This window comes from Elgaria multicarinata, chromosome 3, assembly GCF_023053635.1.
Source record: "Elgaria multicarinata webbii isolate HBS135686 ecotype San Diego chromosome 3, rElgMul1.1.pri, whole genome shotgun sequence".
NCBI lineage: Eukaryota > Metazoa > Chordata > Lepidosauria > Squamata > Anguidae > Elgaria > Elgaria multicarinata.
In genome coordinates this window covers 43770180-43790707 of record NC_086173.1, presented here as the reverse complement: position 1 = coordinate 43790707, position 20528 = coordinate 43770180, and the positions used below count along the sequence as shown (strand labels likewise).

Sequence of the window (20528 nt, the reverse complement as noted above, 5' to 3'; positions counted from 1 at the left end):
AACTACCAGAAACTTAAATTCCATTTCCTTAAGATAGACCAGGTTATGACACCAACTACCTGGGAGGATTTTAGTTCACATACAATAGTTCACATTTTATTGAATCATTTGGTCATGCTTGAGAGCCAGCCAAGTTTAAACAAAGATGGTGCTGCTGTGTCTTCCTCCTCTTCTGCAAGCTGCCTGAAAAGGGAACCAGGGCGGAACGGCTCTTCTGCTCTCATAAGGGCAGCAGTTGGGGTCTGTTAAAATTAACACAAAAGTCAGTAAGTTCTCTGCCACGTTTTCCTTTCTTTAATTTGGGACCCCCTCAAAGTCATTAGTATTTGCATAAAGCTAGGCTTGGGCCCGCAAATGCAATTGTCAGTAATGACCACCTGCACAAAGTAAGAGATGCCTCTCCTTCCCTGAGTTCTCTACATATCACAGAGAACTGAGACAGAAAAGGGTCTCGTTCTGTGCTGGCTGGAAAAAATGATCACTATTGGCCAAAGTCCTTTGATGCATGCAAGGAATTTGATTTCATTGTGAGCTTTCATGATACTTAAGTATCAAGAGCAGTGCTTCAAACTGTCTCAAGCTCAGAATGAGGGCATGGTTGACTTTCAATGCATACACAGTTAAGTCTATCAACAGCAGAGGCACTCATAAGCTTTAACTGTGAAAGGTCTACTTCTGTTCTTGCTACTGGGAAGCAGCACTTCATTAACTAGAAAGGGACCCCAATTTTCTCTAATGTAGCACAATGACCGTAGGCTGATAAACACTGAAGTGGGATTATCTTAGTATATCAGGAATTACTTTCTAAAATCTAAACTAAAGTTACTGTATGGTATGTGCATGCAGTACTGCAGCTATAGGAACAGAAGACTGTTCTTGCTTTGCTTAAAGAAAGTTATAGATAGGAGGGGGGAACAACAACTGGGGATGGTACTGTTTTTAAAGGGAGGATTTTAAGCCTTTAAAATAGAGGCTGAAACAGCACTCTAGTATTGTACTAAAAATGCAAGTGAATCTAATCAGAGGTCTAGAAACAAAGCCCTATGAAGAGAGACTGAAAGAACTGGGCATGTTTAGCCTGGAGAAGAGGAGATTGAGGGGAGACATGATAGCACTCTTCAAATACTTAAAAGGTTGTCACACAGAGGAGGGCCAGGATCTCTTCTCGATCCTCCCAGAGTGCAGGACACGGAATAACGGGCTCAAGTTAAAGGAAGCCAGATTCCAGCTGGACATCAGGAAAAACTTCCTGACTGTTAGAGCAGTGCGACGATGGAATCAGTTACCTAGGGAGGTTGTGAGCTCTCCCACACTAGAGGCATTCAAGAGGCAGCTGGGCAACCATCTGTCAGGGATGCTTTAGGGTGTATTCCTGCATTGAGCAGGGGGTTGGACTCGATGGCCTTGTAGGCCCCTTCCAACTCTGCTATTCTATGATTCTATGATTAATACGCATCAAGAAACTATATTTTAGTCAATCCTGCCTGCCAACACATTGCAGGGAGTTTTGGTTCCATAGCAACACAGAAGGAAATATATTAACAATTGCGACTGGCAGCTTCTAGTATGCATTCGGTTTCTCAGATAACCTGGTAGCTTGATAGAAGCTATCAAGTTCTATGGACTACAAGAAACATTTGTATCAGAGCAACAGCGTTCTACAAATGAAAGCCTAAAACAAGCCTACAAAAGGGTAAAGCCACTCAATTCACACAAGCTTTAATACCCCAACAAGGCTTCTTCAGGGGTTACTGGTCAGCATCATACTAGAATGAAGGGTACAAGACAGAGTTAGACAGGCATCCTTTTAACATTCCTTCTATTAAGATAAGGTTAAGTGTAGAGCAGACAATGTACAAGTCTAATATTCTGATGTTGCTCATAAACCCAATTACAATCAGCACAGCATTTGATTAGTTCAGTTGTCATCCTTTAAAACAGAGGTAACTTAAATTCCCAAATGAGAAAATGTTATACTGAAACTGAGGTGTCCCAAAGCAATCTTCTTATGAATCTGAGTCTACACTGCTCTCTAGGAATATAAGATCCTTAAGATTAGTTGCTATGGTAAATCTGAGGCAAGTGTGTAGGGAATAAACGGGATGGAATAGAACGGACCAACCTGAGCATTATGTTCAGTGTTTCTCAGAGCTGATTTAGTCTTGCGACAACTTGACATACTGAGTGGCAACAGTCCAAATCTTAAAAGAAAAACATAGTGATAAGATTCTGCTCTCTCAGATGATTTGGTACCAAGGAGTACTTTGTTGCTTTAGAGGTTGAGTAACTTACCTGATCTGACTAGATGCTAGAGGTAGGATGTTATGCAATTCTTGAGAGGTTAAAGCACTGCTTCGGCTGGTGTACTGATTCTCTGCCCCTGTTAATAAGCCAAATAGGACCTAGAGCACAGAAAAAAGTAATTGCAGTTGAACCTTCTGCCCTTAAGACAAGGCAATGTGTTCGGTCAACTATTCATTGAAACTTACTAGATTAAAATGCAGCACAGAATGTGCATAGAAACACAAAGGATGCTCTAACTGCCACCTGTCCATATTGGTTTAAAACCAGTGCATTTTCCTTTTCCCCTCTGATTTCAGGTGAAACTGAATGTTATATCACATGGGATTTCAAGTGTTCACACATGAACTTCCAAGAACAAAAACCATACAGCCCTGTGGGGTAGTCTTGGTTATATACTCATTCAAGCAACAAACACTGTAGATAGTTGAGAAATATTGCACATTTTAATCAAAAGTGTGGTCCAATATGTGATTACACTGATAGTTATAGCATTATCTAATATTTGCTTTTCTTTTTCACTTTTATTTATTTTTATATTTGCACTGGTTAAAGAACTGCTTGGGAACAAAATGCATTAGTTTTCATGTTACATTTGCTCAGTCAGTCACTATCACTAAGCATGCTAGTCTGCAAAACTTCTCTGTTACTGCTGTGTTCTTAGAGCCAATATAAATAGGTTTTGTAGACTTACAGTAGCCAAACATACTTTGCAACATTTATATCCTATTCCAACAAGCTGCTGCTTCTGAACTTACAGAGGTTCGTTGCACCAGGCGATTAAGGTTGCTATTTAAGTGTGGAGTAAAGACATCCAAGTCAAAGGGATCTATATAGCTCTCCAGAAAGTCTGTCTCTCGTTCAATCCTGAAACAAGATGGGGAAACTATCTTGTTTGCAATGTTGAAACACAGAAGTAATCGGCAGTTGGACTGGAAAAAGTTCTGGCAGTCCCTGGGCTAAAAGGTTATATTTCCATAGGCAGCAGGGGGGAAAGGAATCTAAAACAGGCTCAAGTGAAATCACAAAAAGTAGGAATTTAAACAGTTTTCAACTATTGTTTAATGGAAAGTTTAACGATGGATAAACTAGGTACTGATCAGTCCCTTAATGCAGTGAGAAAGGAGTTTTAAGTATTTCAAGTTACAATCTAGTCTCCAGTTGAACTGATACCCTACCAGTCAAAGATCTAGCTATTAAAGTGCTTCAGATGCTGTAACAAGCTGCTCTGTTTGTAACAAATTGCCTAGAGGTAACCTTTCCTTGAAGCCATGTTTCTAGGAGCACTGGTATGCCACTGACCGCCTCTTGATGTATGTGTGGACAAATACATGCTAGTCAGCAGGATTTCTATTTAAGAGGTATGTGTGGATAACTGCAAAAGTTAAAATATTTTTTTCTGAAGTGACTTACTTATTAAACACCTGTTCAGATATGTAATTTGTGTATAAAGTTTTATGAGGAGCATCTTGCTACTCAAGATATTGTTGAGAGGTGAACCCTCTTCTGGATGACTAGCAACATCCCTTCTTTCTGCAAAGAGGACGAGTGGAATATAGACACTTCTTTTTCAGCCAGGCCCAACTCCTTATATCCCTGTAGCCCGCATCAAAGTGTGTGAAGTATCCACATTGGCAAGATTTATCGTCATTAACACTTGAACTGCATCCACATTTACTACTCAGGTGACGGCAGCCAGGACTGGCATAAAAAGTGTTAAAAGTAAATAAGAACCACATGTACACAAGGATGAGAAAATAGCTCACATTTCTAGACAACCAAATGCTAGAGACTTTTCTAGGCCTGCTTGTAGCCCCATATACATACTGTATGATGAGATGATATCTGAGGACAGAGTGGTGGAGCACAAAGGGAACTGCAGCATTTTGAAGTTTGCAAGGAGAGCAAAAACAACCCCTACTGTACCTGGACTCTTGCTTGTTTCTGCTGCTTTTCATATCTTCACTCTTAGCTGTCAGAACGATATTCAGATACCGAAGATCATATAGGAGTTGCAAAGCTCTGTTCTGAGTGATTGGTAACTTCCCTTCTTTCTGCAAACAGGCAATGAAGGAAAAATGACTAAATTGGTTTATTCATAAGAAATCCCTGTTTTCCCAATCCTCACAGATAATTTTTGAAGGGAAAAGCGTAGTCAACAATTACTTTAATCATTATATGGTTTAGTACTAATAACATCTCCTGGCTCTGTTGTATATCTAAAGCGCCACAGAGATTTTATATAAGCTTATTTGTTTATTTGAATAAATTCTGCAGCCAGGTCACCTGTACCTATCTCTCATATCTCTTATGCTATGGGACCAAACATGGCAATCACTCTTGACTAAATTATCTGTAGCAGCAAAACAGTGAAAACATTTGTAACAGCAATGTCTATTAAGAGGATGAGTTGAACATTTCTCTGAGTAATTCCTAACATGGAGAGTTCAGCTGGATGTCCATCTAGTCTCTTTTGCCTCGTACATATTGGGACTGATCTGTGTTTCCCTGATCAACCTCCTCCCACTCACAGTCTGATATTCATACTAGTCCATGAAAAGGTTTATTAGACTCTTTATTATTCTAAATTTCAAAGATCAGCTACTCAATATCCATGTGATTCTCAAAGAATCATAGCACATACATACAGAAAGTAAAGCAAGGTCAATTGTGAAAATACAGTTCATTCAGTGAACTAGGTGACCTTTAGATGTACCCATAGACTCAAAAGGAGCTGCTTTTGTGAGAATCTATAAAGTGATCCCACATGGCTGTATGACTGGAATGATACCAACATCTGGGTCTTTCCAAAGGAGTCCCCACCCTATTAAGAATACCAATTCTACAGGAAAGAATCCTGTGATTAGACCGGCTTGTGTGGTTGCATTGTTCAGATGTATCACTCAACCATGTGGGATCATCTCATGGAAAAGCATCTCCTACCTATGTTAACTGAATAAACTGTAGTATTATAAGAGCAAGGAGGCTCCATGGTTGCCCCTGCCCTACTCTCTGAATGTAAGAGTGCCATAGACAGCATAGACATCTCTGGCACCATAGACAGCAAGATTAGTGATATAATCTCACACATGCATATTTGCAAGTAATCCCATTAAAATCAGATTTACTCATGGCCAAACATGATTAACTTCAGGCTTAAAGTATAATTCTTCCCTACTAAGTTGAGCTTGGTGATTATGTAGACCAATTGCTACTATGAAAGGGCCAACAATATACTTAAATCCAAAAGGATAAACACTTTTGTCTTGTTGATTGATGAGATGCAATCCTACTATCTTTTGGCGATCTAAGGAAAAGAAGTGATTGGAGAGCAAGTGCACTTTCTTATGGCATTTTGCAAGAGACACAATGCAAGTCTGACCCAGTCTAGTTATTTTCTTGTTCTTACATATTCAGTATATTTTTCTCTTCTCATGAATCACGACCTCAGATTATGCAAGTTTATAACTGCAGGGGGACCAATATACTAGCAATGCCCTATGGCACCTGAGCCAGCCAAAGATCTAAATGTTTTTGCAACTAAAATGCCATGACTCCTTAGAACTTTCCCAGTTGGCAAGCCTAGTAAAACAGGAGCCCATCAGTGGTTTCCCTCTCAGCAAATCACTCATTTAATTTCCCATCTTTTCAAGCATATTTATGCAGCAGGAATTTTAAAAATAACCTAGTCTAACAATGTGCAGTAGTCCACAATGCCAACCATGCACCTTTTCCCGTTTCTCTTCTGACAGTTTCTCATAGCCAGCTAGTACTTCAGTCATACACGTCTTCAGTAGTTCTTGCAAGGTGACTTTGGGAAGAGTATGCCCTCCAACTCGATTGACTTCTTGGCACAAGCTGAAGAGGAGGGATTGGACACACCAGGATGGCTGTGAAGAACACCATGGGGCAACAGAAATGTTATACTTTTTTGAAAGGAAGAGTTTTTTTTGTGTTTTTTACTATGACCTGATTTGCACATTACAGCTAACTATGAGTTAAACAACCATAGTTAGAGCAAGCAACTTGCCTCCCCTCATGCTCCCCACTTCCGCTTTGTATCCACTTTGCTAAACAACCCAGGACAAACCATTCCTAGATTGTTCATCTTGAGGTGCAAACACAGAACACTGGATTGTTGAGGGAGAAACAACCCTGAGTTTTAACCCAATAACAAACCATGGGTAAAAACTCTGGGTCGTTTCTTCCAACAACACAAAAGTTCCAGATTCACGTATCACAGTAAACAATGTAGGAATGGGTGTATTCCTGGATTGTTTATGAAAGTGGATGCAAAGCAGAAGGGGTGAATGGGTAGGAGGCAGCATACTCACTCCTGCGTCACTCCAACCAACTATGGGTTGTTTAATCCATAATTAGTGGTTACATGTGAACTGGAGCCATTGTCAACCCATACTTAAGAACATAAAAAGAGCCATGTTAGATCTCACCAAAGTCCTATCTAGTCCACATTCTGTTCCCACAGTGGCCAACTAGATGCCTATGGGAAGTCCACAAGCACCCTCCTGCTCATGTTTCCCAGCAATTGGGGATGTCTAATAGCCACCGATAACCTTATTTTCCATGAATCTGTCTAATCCTTTTAAAAAGCAGTCCAAGTTGGTGGCCATCACCATATCTTGTAGAGAATTCTATAGCTTAACTATGCACTGTGTGAAGTATTTCCCTCTATCTGTCCTGAATCCCCCACTGTTTAACTTCATTAAATGATGCTGGGTTCTAGCACTGAGAGGGATAAAAACTTCTCTGTCCACACGTGCATAATTTCATACACATCTATCATATCCCCTCTTATTCACCCCTTTTTTCCCTAAGCTATAAAGCTCCAAATATTGTAATATTTCCTCATAGGGGAGTTCCTCCAATCCTTTGATCATTAGATTGCCCTTCTTTGCACATTTTTCCCCAGCTCTACAATACCCTTTTTGAGATGCAGTGATGAGAATTGTACATTATATTCCAAGCGTGGTCGCACCACAAATTTGTATACAGCAGGTGTGGGTAACATATGGACCATGGGCTGAATGCACCCACTCTGGCCTTAAGTGTGCCCTCTGCTGCTACATCTTTTGCTGTGGTAGTGGCGGCGGCAAAAGAACTGGCAGTTTGTTACTGACTTTTGGCAGAAAACCGCGATGGTGACCTAAAAAGGCTTTCGCATAAAGCTAAATTTGGCCTTTACAGAAGGTCCTGGAGCCCCTGAAATTGCCCACGCCTGGTATAAAGGCTTGATGATATTGGCAGTTTTATTTTTAATTCCTTTTCTAATGGTCCCCAACAAGGAATTTCCCTTTTTCACAGCTGCGGCATACTGGCTTGACATTTTCATTGAGCTCTCCGCTGCAAGCCCAAGATCCTTCTTTTGATAATGACACAGTCCTTTAACTGCCTATAGATGTACTGCAAATCCTCCCCCACCCCTCACACACACACTGCTAAAGTCTACATACAAGCTTTCTATATTCTCTAGACAAAACATAAACATTTGTAAGTTCCAGCAGCACAGTAATTGTGCCTTCTTAGTTTGTATAAACCCCACTTCAAAACTTATTGTAATGGAGAGAAAAGCAAGGCTCTTCGGAAGGAGGTGTGTGGGGGGGAAATGAATAAAACTTGGGGCTTCTATGCGTCCAGTCGACTTGTCATCAGAGGCAGGCATAGGGTCCTAGCAACTGAAATATCAACAGAAACCTCCCAAAGTTTGGCCATCAGGCTACACTGTGAATTTTAGGGAATTCTGCATTCTCCTCAAGCAGTGGTGCAGCAAGGTCATTTTAGACCCTGGATGTAATGATTTTATGGGGGGGCCTTTAGACAGCTACGACTATTACTTTAGTTACGAAACACACAACTCATGCTCCTCTGCGCCCCCAACCGCCATTACATTCTTTATAGCTGAATCTACATTCTTGATAAATTAGAGCAATAAAAAGACAAAAAAAAAGAAAAACATTCTGATCGTCATCAGTTTCACAACTTAAATCATAGACAGTCATGACTACAGGAATAAAATGGAGTTTGTTTCTGCTATCCTGATATCCTCTTTGGGGACCCACTGGGCTGCAGAGCCTTGGACTTTGGCCCAATATTGCACAGACTGATCCCTGTTCATAACACCAAGTTCTCATTACTGGTGTGCACGTTATAGCCTCCCACACCTTGCTCCATCCTACCTGGACAGGTAGCCGTATCTTGGACTTAATGCTGCTTCCAGTCTCCGTCTCTTCTTCAATTTCAGTCTCCTCCCAATTGGTGGCTGTTGCCAGAATGGACCCAGCTTCATCCTTCAGCAATGATTGTGTGAAACTCTGAACCAGGACCTAGCATTAAATACAAAGAAAACAGTAGAAGGACAACATCAGAGTCAATCCTGCTATGTGCACCTATAACGTTCTGTGTATAGCAGTCAAAAGCACCACACCATCTTTGAAATGACTGAAAATTTACATTTGCCATCTAGTCATTATCAGTGTTCTCTCAATTTTACATTCCTTAATTATAAACCCTTTATTTTTATTTTATTTTTATTAATATGTGTACCAAAAGGTAATTCCCTTGTGGAGCAACTTGTCTGACCTTAGCAAATTGGGAGGCAGATGTAGAGGAGAAGGTGGAAGAATTTGGCATCATCACCTCTGACTTTAGTGCTATCCTATTTGGCTGTCCCAGCAGACAGCCCTGTAAAAGCTGGGGTGAGGGCAATTGGAAAAGCCAAGGCTCTTCATGGTGTTCTACTACCATTCAAGACCCTTCTTCAGACAAGCAAATATTCCCAGACATTTTTATGTCTTATTCCAATCAGTTATAGTTTTCAATAATATATAACGGGATTCCCACAAACAAAAGAAACTTTTGTGCTTACAATAACATGGGAGGCAACCAAGATAAATGTGGAAAATGGCCAAAGAGGTATCTCCCCTCCCCACTACCCTGTCCCCACAAAAGACACTCACTTTAGCAACAGCTGTGCTCCAAATCCGATAGGCAGACAAGCTATCTTGCAGCAGCCGTTCTTTTAATTCTTGCCATATAGCCTTTATGGGGTTCACTTCTTGAGTCTTTCCTTTCCCCACCTTTTTCAAAGGCCAGGGCTCCCTCGTCACATTTTCTGGGCAACCTGATTTTCCCAGAATGCACTGCTTCAAATGTGGGCACAACTCCCCCAGTGACCGGCAGAGCCGTGCCATGAAAAGGACAGTGTTGATTTTGGGGTTATGCAAAGCATCGGTGGATCCTTGGAGCACATCCTGAGCGTGATGCAGCTCTTCCTTAACACAGTCCAGCACATAATCCACACAGCGGATGCAGCGGCTGCGCAACAGTTCCTCTACCGTACCTGCATCTCCAAATCTGTCAAAGGCGGATCTGCTCCTGGACTGCACATGCAGAGCATCCTTAGAGGAAGAAGAGTCCGAGGGCAAGTAGGACAGAAGGTCATCCAGCTTGGCCTTTAGCTTGGAATCCAGAGCACTGCAAAAACTCTGAACAGCAGGGCTGTGGGCCTGAGCCTTCATAGACAGCCCACTCTTGGTGAACTGACTGCGGTTTGCCACACTTATCCAGGCAGCATCAGGCGGCAAGTCATTCGGATTCTCTGACCATAAGAAAGAGGCCATGTTATGTTCAAATAGGATATGCTTGTTTTGGGCAGAGGTGTCAAATTTGGCTTCAAGCTCTTGTACAGTCAGAACAAGGAGCTCCCTGGAGCTGCTGGAGATGTCATCAAATCCTTCCTTTGTCAGAGTCTTGAAAAGAAAAGAAAAGCTCATTATACAGAGGCAAAAGCTGGTTTCATCACTTACTGCAGTGCCAACCAAAAGCATGGGAATGAATTTAAGGGTGGCAGGAAAATCATAGGTTGGTGGACATATTTGTAACTTCTAGGTCATGAGGAACCTCCTGAAGTTCTGCCCCATTCTTACCCCCTTAATTTTTTCCCTAACGGTTCCACTCAAAATGGAAGCCAGAGGAATCAAATAACCAACCCAAGTTGGGAAAATGGTTAGGATAGAAAATCTTTTGCTACCACATTTGCCAGCCAAGAGAGTTCTGTCTAGAAACTAAGCAAGGAGGTGCACTCAGGTAAAAAGAGCAAGTCTACAATGGCAACTGGCACCTACTTTATATTCTTTTTGAAGTCAGGTGAAGTCCTTTTTATTTCCCCATTTTACCATCCTAGTCTTTTTAACTAGCTGTTTTAAATCTGTATTTTAAATCTGCATTTTGAATTTCTGCATTGTGTTTGGTTTTATTCTGGCTGTGGCCTTATATTGTGGTTAAAGTTTTATACTTAAGTTGTGCTTGATGGTTTTAATTTTTGCAAAACACACAGGCAGGATCTACACTACTGCTTTAAAGCAGTTTATAACAGTAATGACAACTGTTGGGGCCTAGGACACAAGCCAAAGACAGTTTTCAAAAAAAATTCAGAGTGTCATATCCTGCTTGGTGTAGATCTGGGCCCAGACAGCTTCGGCTATTGGGTGGTATAGAAATTCAGTAGGTAAATAAATAAATAAATACAAGATAAAATACAAGATACCCTCAATATTTTCCTACTAATGTCGAGAGACAGATAAGAGTCCTCTTATAAACTAAGTTCCTCTTATACAGTGAAACAAAGTTCCTCTTATACAGTAATCAGAGAGGAAATATCTTAATACAGCTCTGATATAGTTGTAAGGAGGAACTATTGTCCCAAACCAGGAAACTCAATTTTCTTGGCATTGAATAAATTTTGGCTGAATCTGTAATCTTTCCAGCTAATACTTAGCCAAGCTCCACCCGAATATCTTACCTGCAATCTGTCCAAGAAGAGCTGCTGTAACAAATCTTCCCAGAAAAAAATGGGCTTTTCAAGGAGCCGGTGACATACCGTCTCCCAGTTCTGACTCATGGACTCACTGGTGAGCAGCTCCCACACAGCATCGCGGATTGCAGCCAAACCTTTAAGGCTCTTCACATATACCAACAAGTTTGTGATCCCAGATTTGATGTCTTCATTGCACCTGAAAGAAATGCTGGGAGGTGAGGAGATGGTTGCATGACTTCCTTTGCAATTAAAAGCTGCACTGAAGAGTACTTATGTGCTTACATGAATTGTGGCCTTTATTGTGTTGGTTACAGCAAGGGCCAGACATACACAATCACGACCACGGTGATGAGAAAAGGTAAAGAGAAACGAAAACACTCCCTGCACAGAGCAAGAGAGGTGAATGGAAGTGTTGGAAGCTTGTATGTACAAGTGGCCCCTTATGAAATTCTGGATGAGCTGATGGTGTTTGGTGGAAAGATGCCAGAAGAATTCAAAAGGAACATATCTTTCACCCATGTTTTGCACAAGACTACTGGAAAGAAGAGGGTTCAAATTTATTGTACCTTGAGCCTCCACATTTGCAGTGTTTGGAGTATAAGGAGAAAAGTGCTGTGACTAAGAAAAAATCAAACCAGCTTAAATTTCCATGTTGTAGCTAGCAAATCACAATATATGATAACCCCAAGACAGCTGGAAACAATAGTTATAGTGTGACCAACACAGGGCCAGACTCCATAACGGTTAGGATGTTTTAAAATATGCATGTACACTTCTGCAAGCTGCATCTATTCCATTATTCATTCAATATGCAGAATTCAGGAGATAATTGATGTCAATCACAACCATTTCCACACAACCAGAGTTACCATCTATGAGGGACCAGGAAACGTGCTTTTCAACTGGGTCACAATGATCAATCTCTACAGCAAGGTAAGTTCCTTACAGACTCACATGCTGATCCATTTCTGAAGTGTTTCACTAAGGTAATCCTGGCTAATGGGATGTGCCAAAGTTCTGAGTGTTGGCTGGAATTCTGTGATGGAAGGCGGCAAGTATTTGAATGAGCTGCTCAATTTGGTTTCTTCCTTCAAAACTGTGATACCTTTTCCTAAGACAATTGTGTAGGAGAGAAATCAGGTCACTGAGGATTAAACTAAACAGATCAGAAACACTAATTTAAAAAGCTACTTCTGGCCTTATTGTTCACCTGCTGGGTGCTGGCTGGTAATTGTCTCCAGTGTTGAAAAAAGCAAGCCACAGGGAAGAGACGGGTCCGAGAGTGTTCCCTCTGGCAAGGTATAGAAGAGAGCATGAGCTTGATACAGGGTTGTGGCTAGGAGCTCCACCAAAGAGCAGACTTGTGCTTTAATGCCAGCATCTGTTTGCAAAAAAAAGTTAACAGATGAATAAAAGCAGCCGTACACACATTCATATTAGGCAACTAAGGCCTCAGCTAGACCAGGGGGTTTACCTGCAACGATCCTGCGATTTTATGATCGCGAGATCGTCGCACTGGTCTACACACGGCGCGCGACATTGCGGCCGCCATTTTGGGTTTTTTTTTAAAGAAGGAGCACATGAGTGCTCGTGCACAGAAGGTAAGTACTTTTTTTAAAAGAAATATTTTTCCCGCTCCCCCACCTGATGGGCGCAGAGCTCCTGAGGAGCTCTGCGCCCCTTGCACAAGTCCTGGCTCCTCACGAGTAACCACGAGGAGCTGGGACAAACCATGACGTCTGCCCACACGTTCCACGGTCTTGGGTTCAGCCCGAAACTGTGGAAAAAGCGGGCTCAAAGTGCAGGGCGATATCCTGGGGCAAGGGATCATCCCTCCCTGATCCCAGGATCCCCTGTGCATCATGTGAACGCACAGGAACAATCCTGGGAATCGCCCCGGGATAAAGCCTCGTCTAGCTATGGCCTAAGAATATCCATTCTGAAGGACAGAAGAAATTAACGCTTTTGACTTCATAGCACCTGCTGTCCTGCCTAGCAAAACAAAAAAATTGAGAGAGAGAGAGATCACTTGATAATTAATATATTTCAATACTGTCAAAATTCATGTGTAGGGGAGCGGGGAGAATGCTACATTACAGCCCACCATTAAGAAAGTCTACCGGGAAAAGTGTACCTGCATTACCATCTCTTATGCTGTACCAATCTGTATCTCAGCATAGACCATTCAATTATTACTTCTAACCATAACTGGAAACACCTTAATTTAGAACTGGAAATATATAGACACTAACATGGCTGTGCAGTAGAATCAACACTACTGCAGCTTAAATTGAGTGACTTCTGCAAAAACAAAATATCTAGCTACCACTGTTTAATGGGGAAATACTGGCATTCTATATCAAGAATCGTTCCCCTCCCTTGTTTCGGTCTAGAACCGTGTATGGATTGACCTTCCCTTGTGTTCAGAACCATGGAGATAGCAACGGGAAACCATGTTAATGGGATGTCATCACGGTAGTAGTGATTAGCTTTTGACTGTTCTGGAATTTCTTGAAGCCTATAGCTACTGACCATCAGCTATATGGTTTCTGAAGTGTGCAACCATTAAGCTTTTGCCATAAGATTTCCTGCAATAAAGAAGTCTCACTGATTTGGGTTTCCCGTGTCAGTTTGCCAGATTATGTGCTTGCATGAAAGACCAGGAAGCCTGACACTCTGATATTGATTAAAAACCCTTGTAATTTGTTCAGTGTGGGAAGGAACCTGTGAAGTGAGCCAAATAGAGATTAGTTTAGTTTCTATGGCTTCTGGAAGAAACAAAGATTCGGGGCAGGAGAAAGAATGGACAAAGCTTTATCTGCTCATGTACCAACCATGATGGGGCTGATTCAGAAGATGCTGAATTGCAGATTTCCTGGCCAGCAGGAAGTCCGCAAGAGCCTGGCGTGGAGAACTGTCCTCAAGAAGCATGGCGGAGCACAAGGCTTCTGCTACTGCTTGGTCCAAAACAGTTTGGCATTTCAGTAGTGATTTGCTTTCCTGTAGGATAGTTGACCTAATTGGGAGATATATGAGGACATGTTGTCAAGAGGTGTAAGACATTCAACAGAAGACTTTAAATTTCAAAGCAAGAGTCAAAGAGGAAAATAGTTCCTTAGGGCTACACAACCTCAAAAAGAAAAGTTATGTCCTAAATTCAATAAATATTTTACTTTGAAAACAAAGGTAGCCTTATTGGCTCAACAGAAAAATGCCAAATGCTTTCAGAAGTCCCCTTTCTAGCTGTCCCAATCTCTCAGACAGGGTGTTACACAAAGTGGAGAGTGGCAGGAGAAACTGGTTGGGCTGAAATCCAAAAATTAGGCATGCTATGTGCTTAAGGATGCCCAACTCTGTACTGGATTTAAGCCTCTGTGTTGAAGCCATGAGGTCTGCACTGGTCACAGTTTTAAGATGAAGTGCAGGCAGTAGCAGCAGAGAGCTTCAGCTATTGGGCTGTATAGAAATGCAATAAAATAAATAAATAGGACTGAGGAAAGCTGAGAGTTGTAGGACATTTTTCTGTCTAAACATGCATAGGATTGCGCCTAATTAGATTAGGATCTCCTAGGTGTTATGCAGAATTCTCATTTATGAAAAAATAAAATCAGCAGATAACCAAGTGGTGGCAGTCAACCACAGGTGCTTCTGGAAGCAGATTGTCTAGACACATTTCAATCTAGGTTTAGATCGTTTTTGGCACTGAAACTACCTTAGTCACCGTGATAGATGACCTTTGTGAGGAAAAGGATGGCGGATTGCAACCTGTTGACTTTCCCTGATCTCTCAGTGGCTTTTGACAGCAACCATGATATCTGAGGTTTGGATGTAGCAGGGATGATGATATGGGGCTCATCTACACCAAGCAGGATATTCCACTATGAAAGTGGTATGTAAAAGGCAGGAACCACACCAAGCAGGATATAGCGGTATGAAAGTGGCATATGGCATGTGTCAATGAGCCCCAACAGTTTTCAGTGCACTTCAATATCACTATAAAACAGTAGTGTGGCTCCTGCATTTTATATACCACTTTCATAGTGGAATATCCTGCTTGGTGTAGATGAGCCCAGGGTGGTTCTGCTCCTATCTATAGGATGGGGGGAGGGTTCTGCTTGACCCTGTGGCATTTATATTGTGGAATCCCAAAATGTTCCACCTTGTCCCCATATTTTTTTAGCACCTATATGAAGCTGTAGGGAGAGGTATCAGGGGATTTGAAGTAAGATCTCCTAAATATGCTAATGACACCCAGCTCTATTTTTCCTTGACATCTGAGTCAGATGAGGAGGTGCAGGTGCTGAACCAGGGTTTGGACTTGGTAACGGGCTGGATGAGGACTTTAACCCTGCCAAGGTAGCGTCTGGATGAGCTTGCACTTCCCTTTGAAAAAGTAGGTAGTCCTTGATTCAGCTTGAGACCCCGTTGGTCCCAATGGCTGAGAATGCCTTTTACCAGCTTTGATTGGTTTGCCAGCTATGACTGTTCCCAGACGAGGATAGTCTGGCCGTGTTGGTCCATGCACTAGAATCATAGAATAGTAGAGTTGGAAGTGGCCTATAAGGCCATTGAGTCCAACCTCCTGCTCACTGCAGGAATCCACCTCAAAGTATACCTGACAGATGGTTGTCCAGCTGCCTCTTGAATGCCTCTAGTGTGGGGCAGTGACCTCCTGACTGGATTATTGTAATGCATTGTACCTAGGGCCACCCTTGAAGATCATCTAGAAGCTTTAGTGCAAAATGTGACTGCCACAAAGTTAACAGGTACAACGCAATGAGATCACATTACACCGATTCTAAGGGAGCTGCACTGTTTCCATATTTGCTTCTATGCCCAATTCAAAGTGCTGGTTTTGACTTTTAAAGCCCTAAACAGCTTCAGACCCAAATACTTGAAGGAGTGCATCTCTCCCTATACCAGATCAGGGCAGGGCAAAGTACAGTCTACATGTTACGTGTCAACGGTGAGAGCATTTCAGTTACAGCACCTTCCTTGCCATAGAAGTATGACTGGTAATAACTTTGCAATCCTTCCAGGTTTAAACTTTTCTGTTTGACTTGGCATTCTAAGCTCATTCGTTGTCCTACTCTATTTTTACCGCCTTCTTATCAAAAACGTTTTATGATCGTATTTTATTGCTTTCATTGTACTACATGGTTGTATGATCATTTTGAGTTATTCTTTGTACACCACTCCAATATCTATGTGATGAAGAGTGGTTTAAAAACATACATACATTAAAAAAAAACAGATTGTGTGTCCAAAAGAAAAAGAAAAGTCAGCAGACATTGTTCATGAAAAATGTCCAAACCCAACACCAGGGGGAGTTTTAATATATGACCCTGGTATACCAAAAGCCATTTACATGGATCCTACAAGACCAAGGGTCTGTAAAGATGGGAAAACGTATTCAATTCCACAAGTTGAAAAGCCTAATCCAGGATCTGGGGCTGCACATGTCTCTATAATAGAATCAATAACCTGTTGTTTTAAGGAGCATTGCAAAAACTCTTGGTTGTGGTGCCATGTGCACAACCCCAGCTTCTGAATTGGGCTTTTCATCTCGGGGGAAATGCACATGCAGCACCCTTTTGCTGATAAGCTTCTCCTATAAGCTTTCTCCTATTGCAACATCAGGGCAAGTACTTTTGACAAGCCTAGGAAGTCTATCCAATTACTAATACATGTGCTTCAGTTTTTATATGGAAAGCAATATATGGAACCAAGCGCAACAGAGCTTTTTTATTATTATTGCCAACTCAGAAAACAGTTTGAATGCTGTTTGTTTAACTTCTTGAAGTCTCTCTGCTTCCTTGTATGCAAATTAGCAAAAAAACCTTGTTTGGCAGCCAGTTTAGGAGGCTTCAGTTACTTGAGCAAACTAAGGCCAAACACTAGGACTATGTGAAGATTTCACCATTGGTTTTTAACATTTTAAGAGCTGCACCTATTTTTTGCTTAAATTCTTCACATCAATAATCTGTGATTCATAGAATCTGTGGAAATCGCCAGATTCAGAGTTAAAACCTTGCTCTGTCCTCAATGATGCAATTGCAGTCCTATAATTTTTTAGGTTGTCTACCAGTTATTAAGATGCATCTTTTATGTCTCTGATACCATTTCCAAATCTGTATTCTTGAGACAGGAAGGCCAACTGCTCTAAATGAGACATCTCAGCAATAAGACATTAAGGGTGCAAACCTATGTATATTTAGACAGAAAAAAGTGCTAAATCTCCAGGGCACGCTGAGAGTTGTAGGACTTTTTCTGTCTAAACATGCATAGGATTGCACCCTAAGCAAGGACAGGGAGGAAAAATCAGTAAGCTGCTTACCGGAAATGGCTAGCTGCTGCTACTTGTCGCACAAGGATAGGAAAACGGGCGAGAATTGGGCTGTAGTGAGAGCCAGAAGAATCCAATTGCAGGAGGCCATGGAGGTGGCAGCACAGCAGGTACAATTGTGTGGCATATAAGTACTGAGAGGATTCCATAGCACTCCAGATTTTCTCAGGAATCTGCAGTAACAGTTGGATTTGCGCTGACAAGCAGTAGAACTTCTCCTGTGACTGGCATATTGCCTAGACAGGGAGACACAAGTGTACCTGATAAAAGACCTTACTGTCCATGCAAACATTACTGAAAGCATTTTGGAGGAGGAACTGTTGCCAATACATATCTGTGGTTTGTTCACTATTATTAAACTATAGATTATTACATAAAATCACACTTAACCAATTTATCCAAGTCTCACCTACTTTAGAAATCTAAGGCAAGAGAAAAAACTTCACAGTGGCCATGCTTGACTAAGACGAAGGATGACTAATGATAGGAAAGGCTATTAAACAGGGAAAATAAGGTATAGAGTGTCATCACACGGGGGAAATCATGTTTGCTTACCATCGTTTCTCCGCCCATGTGTTTGTCCCTCATTACTTCCTCTTTTGAAAATGGAAGTAAACAACTTGCACGTGACCATTTTGATTGCCATTTTGGCAATGCATGTGACCATTTTGATTGCCAAAATGGCAATGGGCCATTTTGATTGCGCTGCTTCTCCTGCACAGAGCAGGAGATAGCAGCAAGTTCCATCTTTTAAAAATAAGTCAGACTTACTAGGGTGGGTTTTTTTGTGACGTGAAGAAGGCTAGAAGGGGTGAGAGGCATGTGGGAGGCAGATGACTTTGTGAGAGGGACCCGCGGAAATCCATGAGTGCCCAGTAATGAGAGTGCACACACAATAACATTTAATACAGTTTAACTCTCACTCTTGATTATACCCTTCTTTTACAAAGCAGTCGAAGAACCACTTTTTACTTTAAACATTTAACAGCACTGTGTGATCCCAAATCATTTGCTGATCTTTTAACACACTTCTTTACCCATAATGATGGGTATCTTTTTCTGCTTCAATACATTCTGACGGGTAGGCCACTTCTTAATCAACAGTAGTGAACTATTAGGCTGGGGCGAGCTATTCTGGATTAATAAATCCATCCAAAGCTCGTTGCTTCAAGACAAGGCTTTTATCCTGCTATCACCTTGCATCATTAATGGAATTTTATGGGGGAGGAGGGGGTCGGTCCACACAACGATGTCTTCCACTCATAACCCTCCGATGTTTTCCCACCACTTCTTGCCTTTTTTTTTTTTCCAAACTGCAGAATATCCGGTAATAGCTGTACAATGGCTTCTAAATGGTAGTGCTAGAAGCCCTCTGTCTGGAAGTACCTGTGGCATTTCATCTTGTCTGTGAAGCTCAAAACGTTACTGGATGAGAAAAAGAATGCTTTCTGGCAGGCCTGAGCTTAAGGAGTTGGAGAGACTGTTAGAACCGACAGGGACAACCACTGGATGCTTGATCCTCTTCCCTTGCATCAACTCCCAAAGCCAACACTTTCAGAAGTACCCCTGAGTATCCACCACCAAAGACTCCTGCACCTCAGGAAACTCTCCAGAGCGGGTAGCCCTGCTAGGCAGTTGCTGCAAAAACCAACCAGGAATCTTATTGCACTTTAGAAGACTAACTGCTAGTTTTACCCTACCCTGTGCCTGTTTGGTGCATTCTCTTCCCCTCCTTATTGTTTTATTATGATTTTATTAGAATGTAAGCCTATGCGGCAGGGCCTTGCTATTTACTGTTTTACTCTGTACAGCACCATGTACATTGATGGTGCTATATAAATAAATAAATAATAATAATAATAATAATAATAATAATAATATGGCACAAGCTTTCATGGCCTACAATTTATTTCCAGATACTACCTCCTGGCCCCCCCGTTCCCCATTTACTCTCCGTTTGTCGTTCCTTTCCATATATTATTATTATTATTATTATTATTATTATTATTATTATTATTATTATTATTATTATTATTATTATAATATTTAGAGGAATACCAGTTGCTCTGCGTCAACGGCTGCAAGGCAGAGGCAGCCCTAAGTGCAACAGGTGAATCACCTTCCCACCGTGCAGAAGATGCAGCGAGACGGGGCGCTTTCTGCTTTCGGGTCGCTCAAGCAGCAAAGGGCGCTGGGGGCGTGTGGCAAAGAAACCCACGCAGGGGGCAGGCGGCCCTTTCCCGGCCCCCGGCCCTCGACCCCCTCAGCAAGGCCCACCTGGCGCGCCGGCCTCCCCGGGGCGTGCTGGCCGTTGTGAGCGGCCCCACCGGCTCGCCCTCGCGCCCGCCGCTGCTGCAGCCCGCGCACGGCCTCGAGGAGGTGCTCGGCGCTGAGGCGCATCTCGGCGATGGTGTCGGCCGCCTCGATGAGGTCCCGGTAGCGCTCGCCGACCATCAGCCGGAGCTCCTCGCGCTTCTCCTCGATACCCGCGCGCAGCTGCCGCTCCACGGATCGCAGCTCCGTCGCCGTGTGAGCCTCGAAGAGCGCCTCCGCCGCCCCCGGGCCGCCCCGCTTTAGGGCGTCCAAAGCCGCCGCCTCGGCTCCCTTCGCCGCCATCGCCGCTGCCGCCGGCCTGTCACCCGGAACAGGCCGTCCCGCCTCCACCTCCGCCCTCCCTTTGACGTGTCACCTCCGCCATCTTTGAGAAGGGCAGCGCAGTTCCGGCCTTGGTGTCATACTTCCCCCCCCCCCCGTGCCATTTTTATGTAGGGCAGAACTGGTGCTTCGATACATTCCCCCCCCCCCCCCCGGCCGCTCTCTCTGGTGCGAGAAAAGAGCACGTTCCTTTCCCAACCTTTGTTGATGTTAGTATTCGTCCCCAGTGCCTTACATCTGCAAAAGCTTATGCCGAAATAAAAATTTGCTGGTCTTTAAGGTGCTGCAACAGACTAACACGGCCACCGCTCTGGAAATTCTTGTGTTTCTTGGTTATCCAGTCAAAAATGGACAGGTCCTTGCCCCAAAGATGTTTACAAACGTCCTAAAAGC

At 42.6% G+C, this 20528-nt stretch overlaps 1 protein-coding gene across 1 annotated transcript; it reads right to left on the bottom strand.

The window, feature by feature from the left end:
- Positions 1–68: 68 nt before the first annotated feature.
- On the bottom strand, positions 69–20111 carry COG1 (component of oligomeric golgi complex 1). Its single transcript, XM_063120062.1, has 15 exons — positions 19758–20111; positions 17472–17716; positions 13969–14150; positions 12345–12515; positions 12089–12245; positions 11120–11330; positions 9276–10067; positions 8496–8642; positions 6030–6191; positions 4228–4355; positions 3060–3168; positions 2293–2402; positions 2123–2201; positions 1727–1766; positions 69–242 (listed from the first exon to the last, which is right to left on the bottom strand). The coding sequence occupies exons 1-14, from the start codon at positions 20094–20096 to the stop codon at positions 1749–1751; spliced, it is 2850 nt and encodes a 949-aa protein (XP_062976132.1). The 5' UTR covers positions 20097–20111; the 3' UTR covers positions 69–242; positions 1727–1748.
- Between the last annotated feature and the right edge of the window lie 417 nt (positions 20112–20528).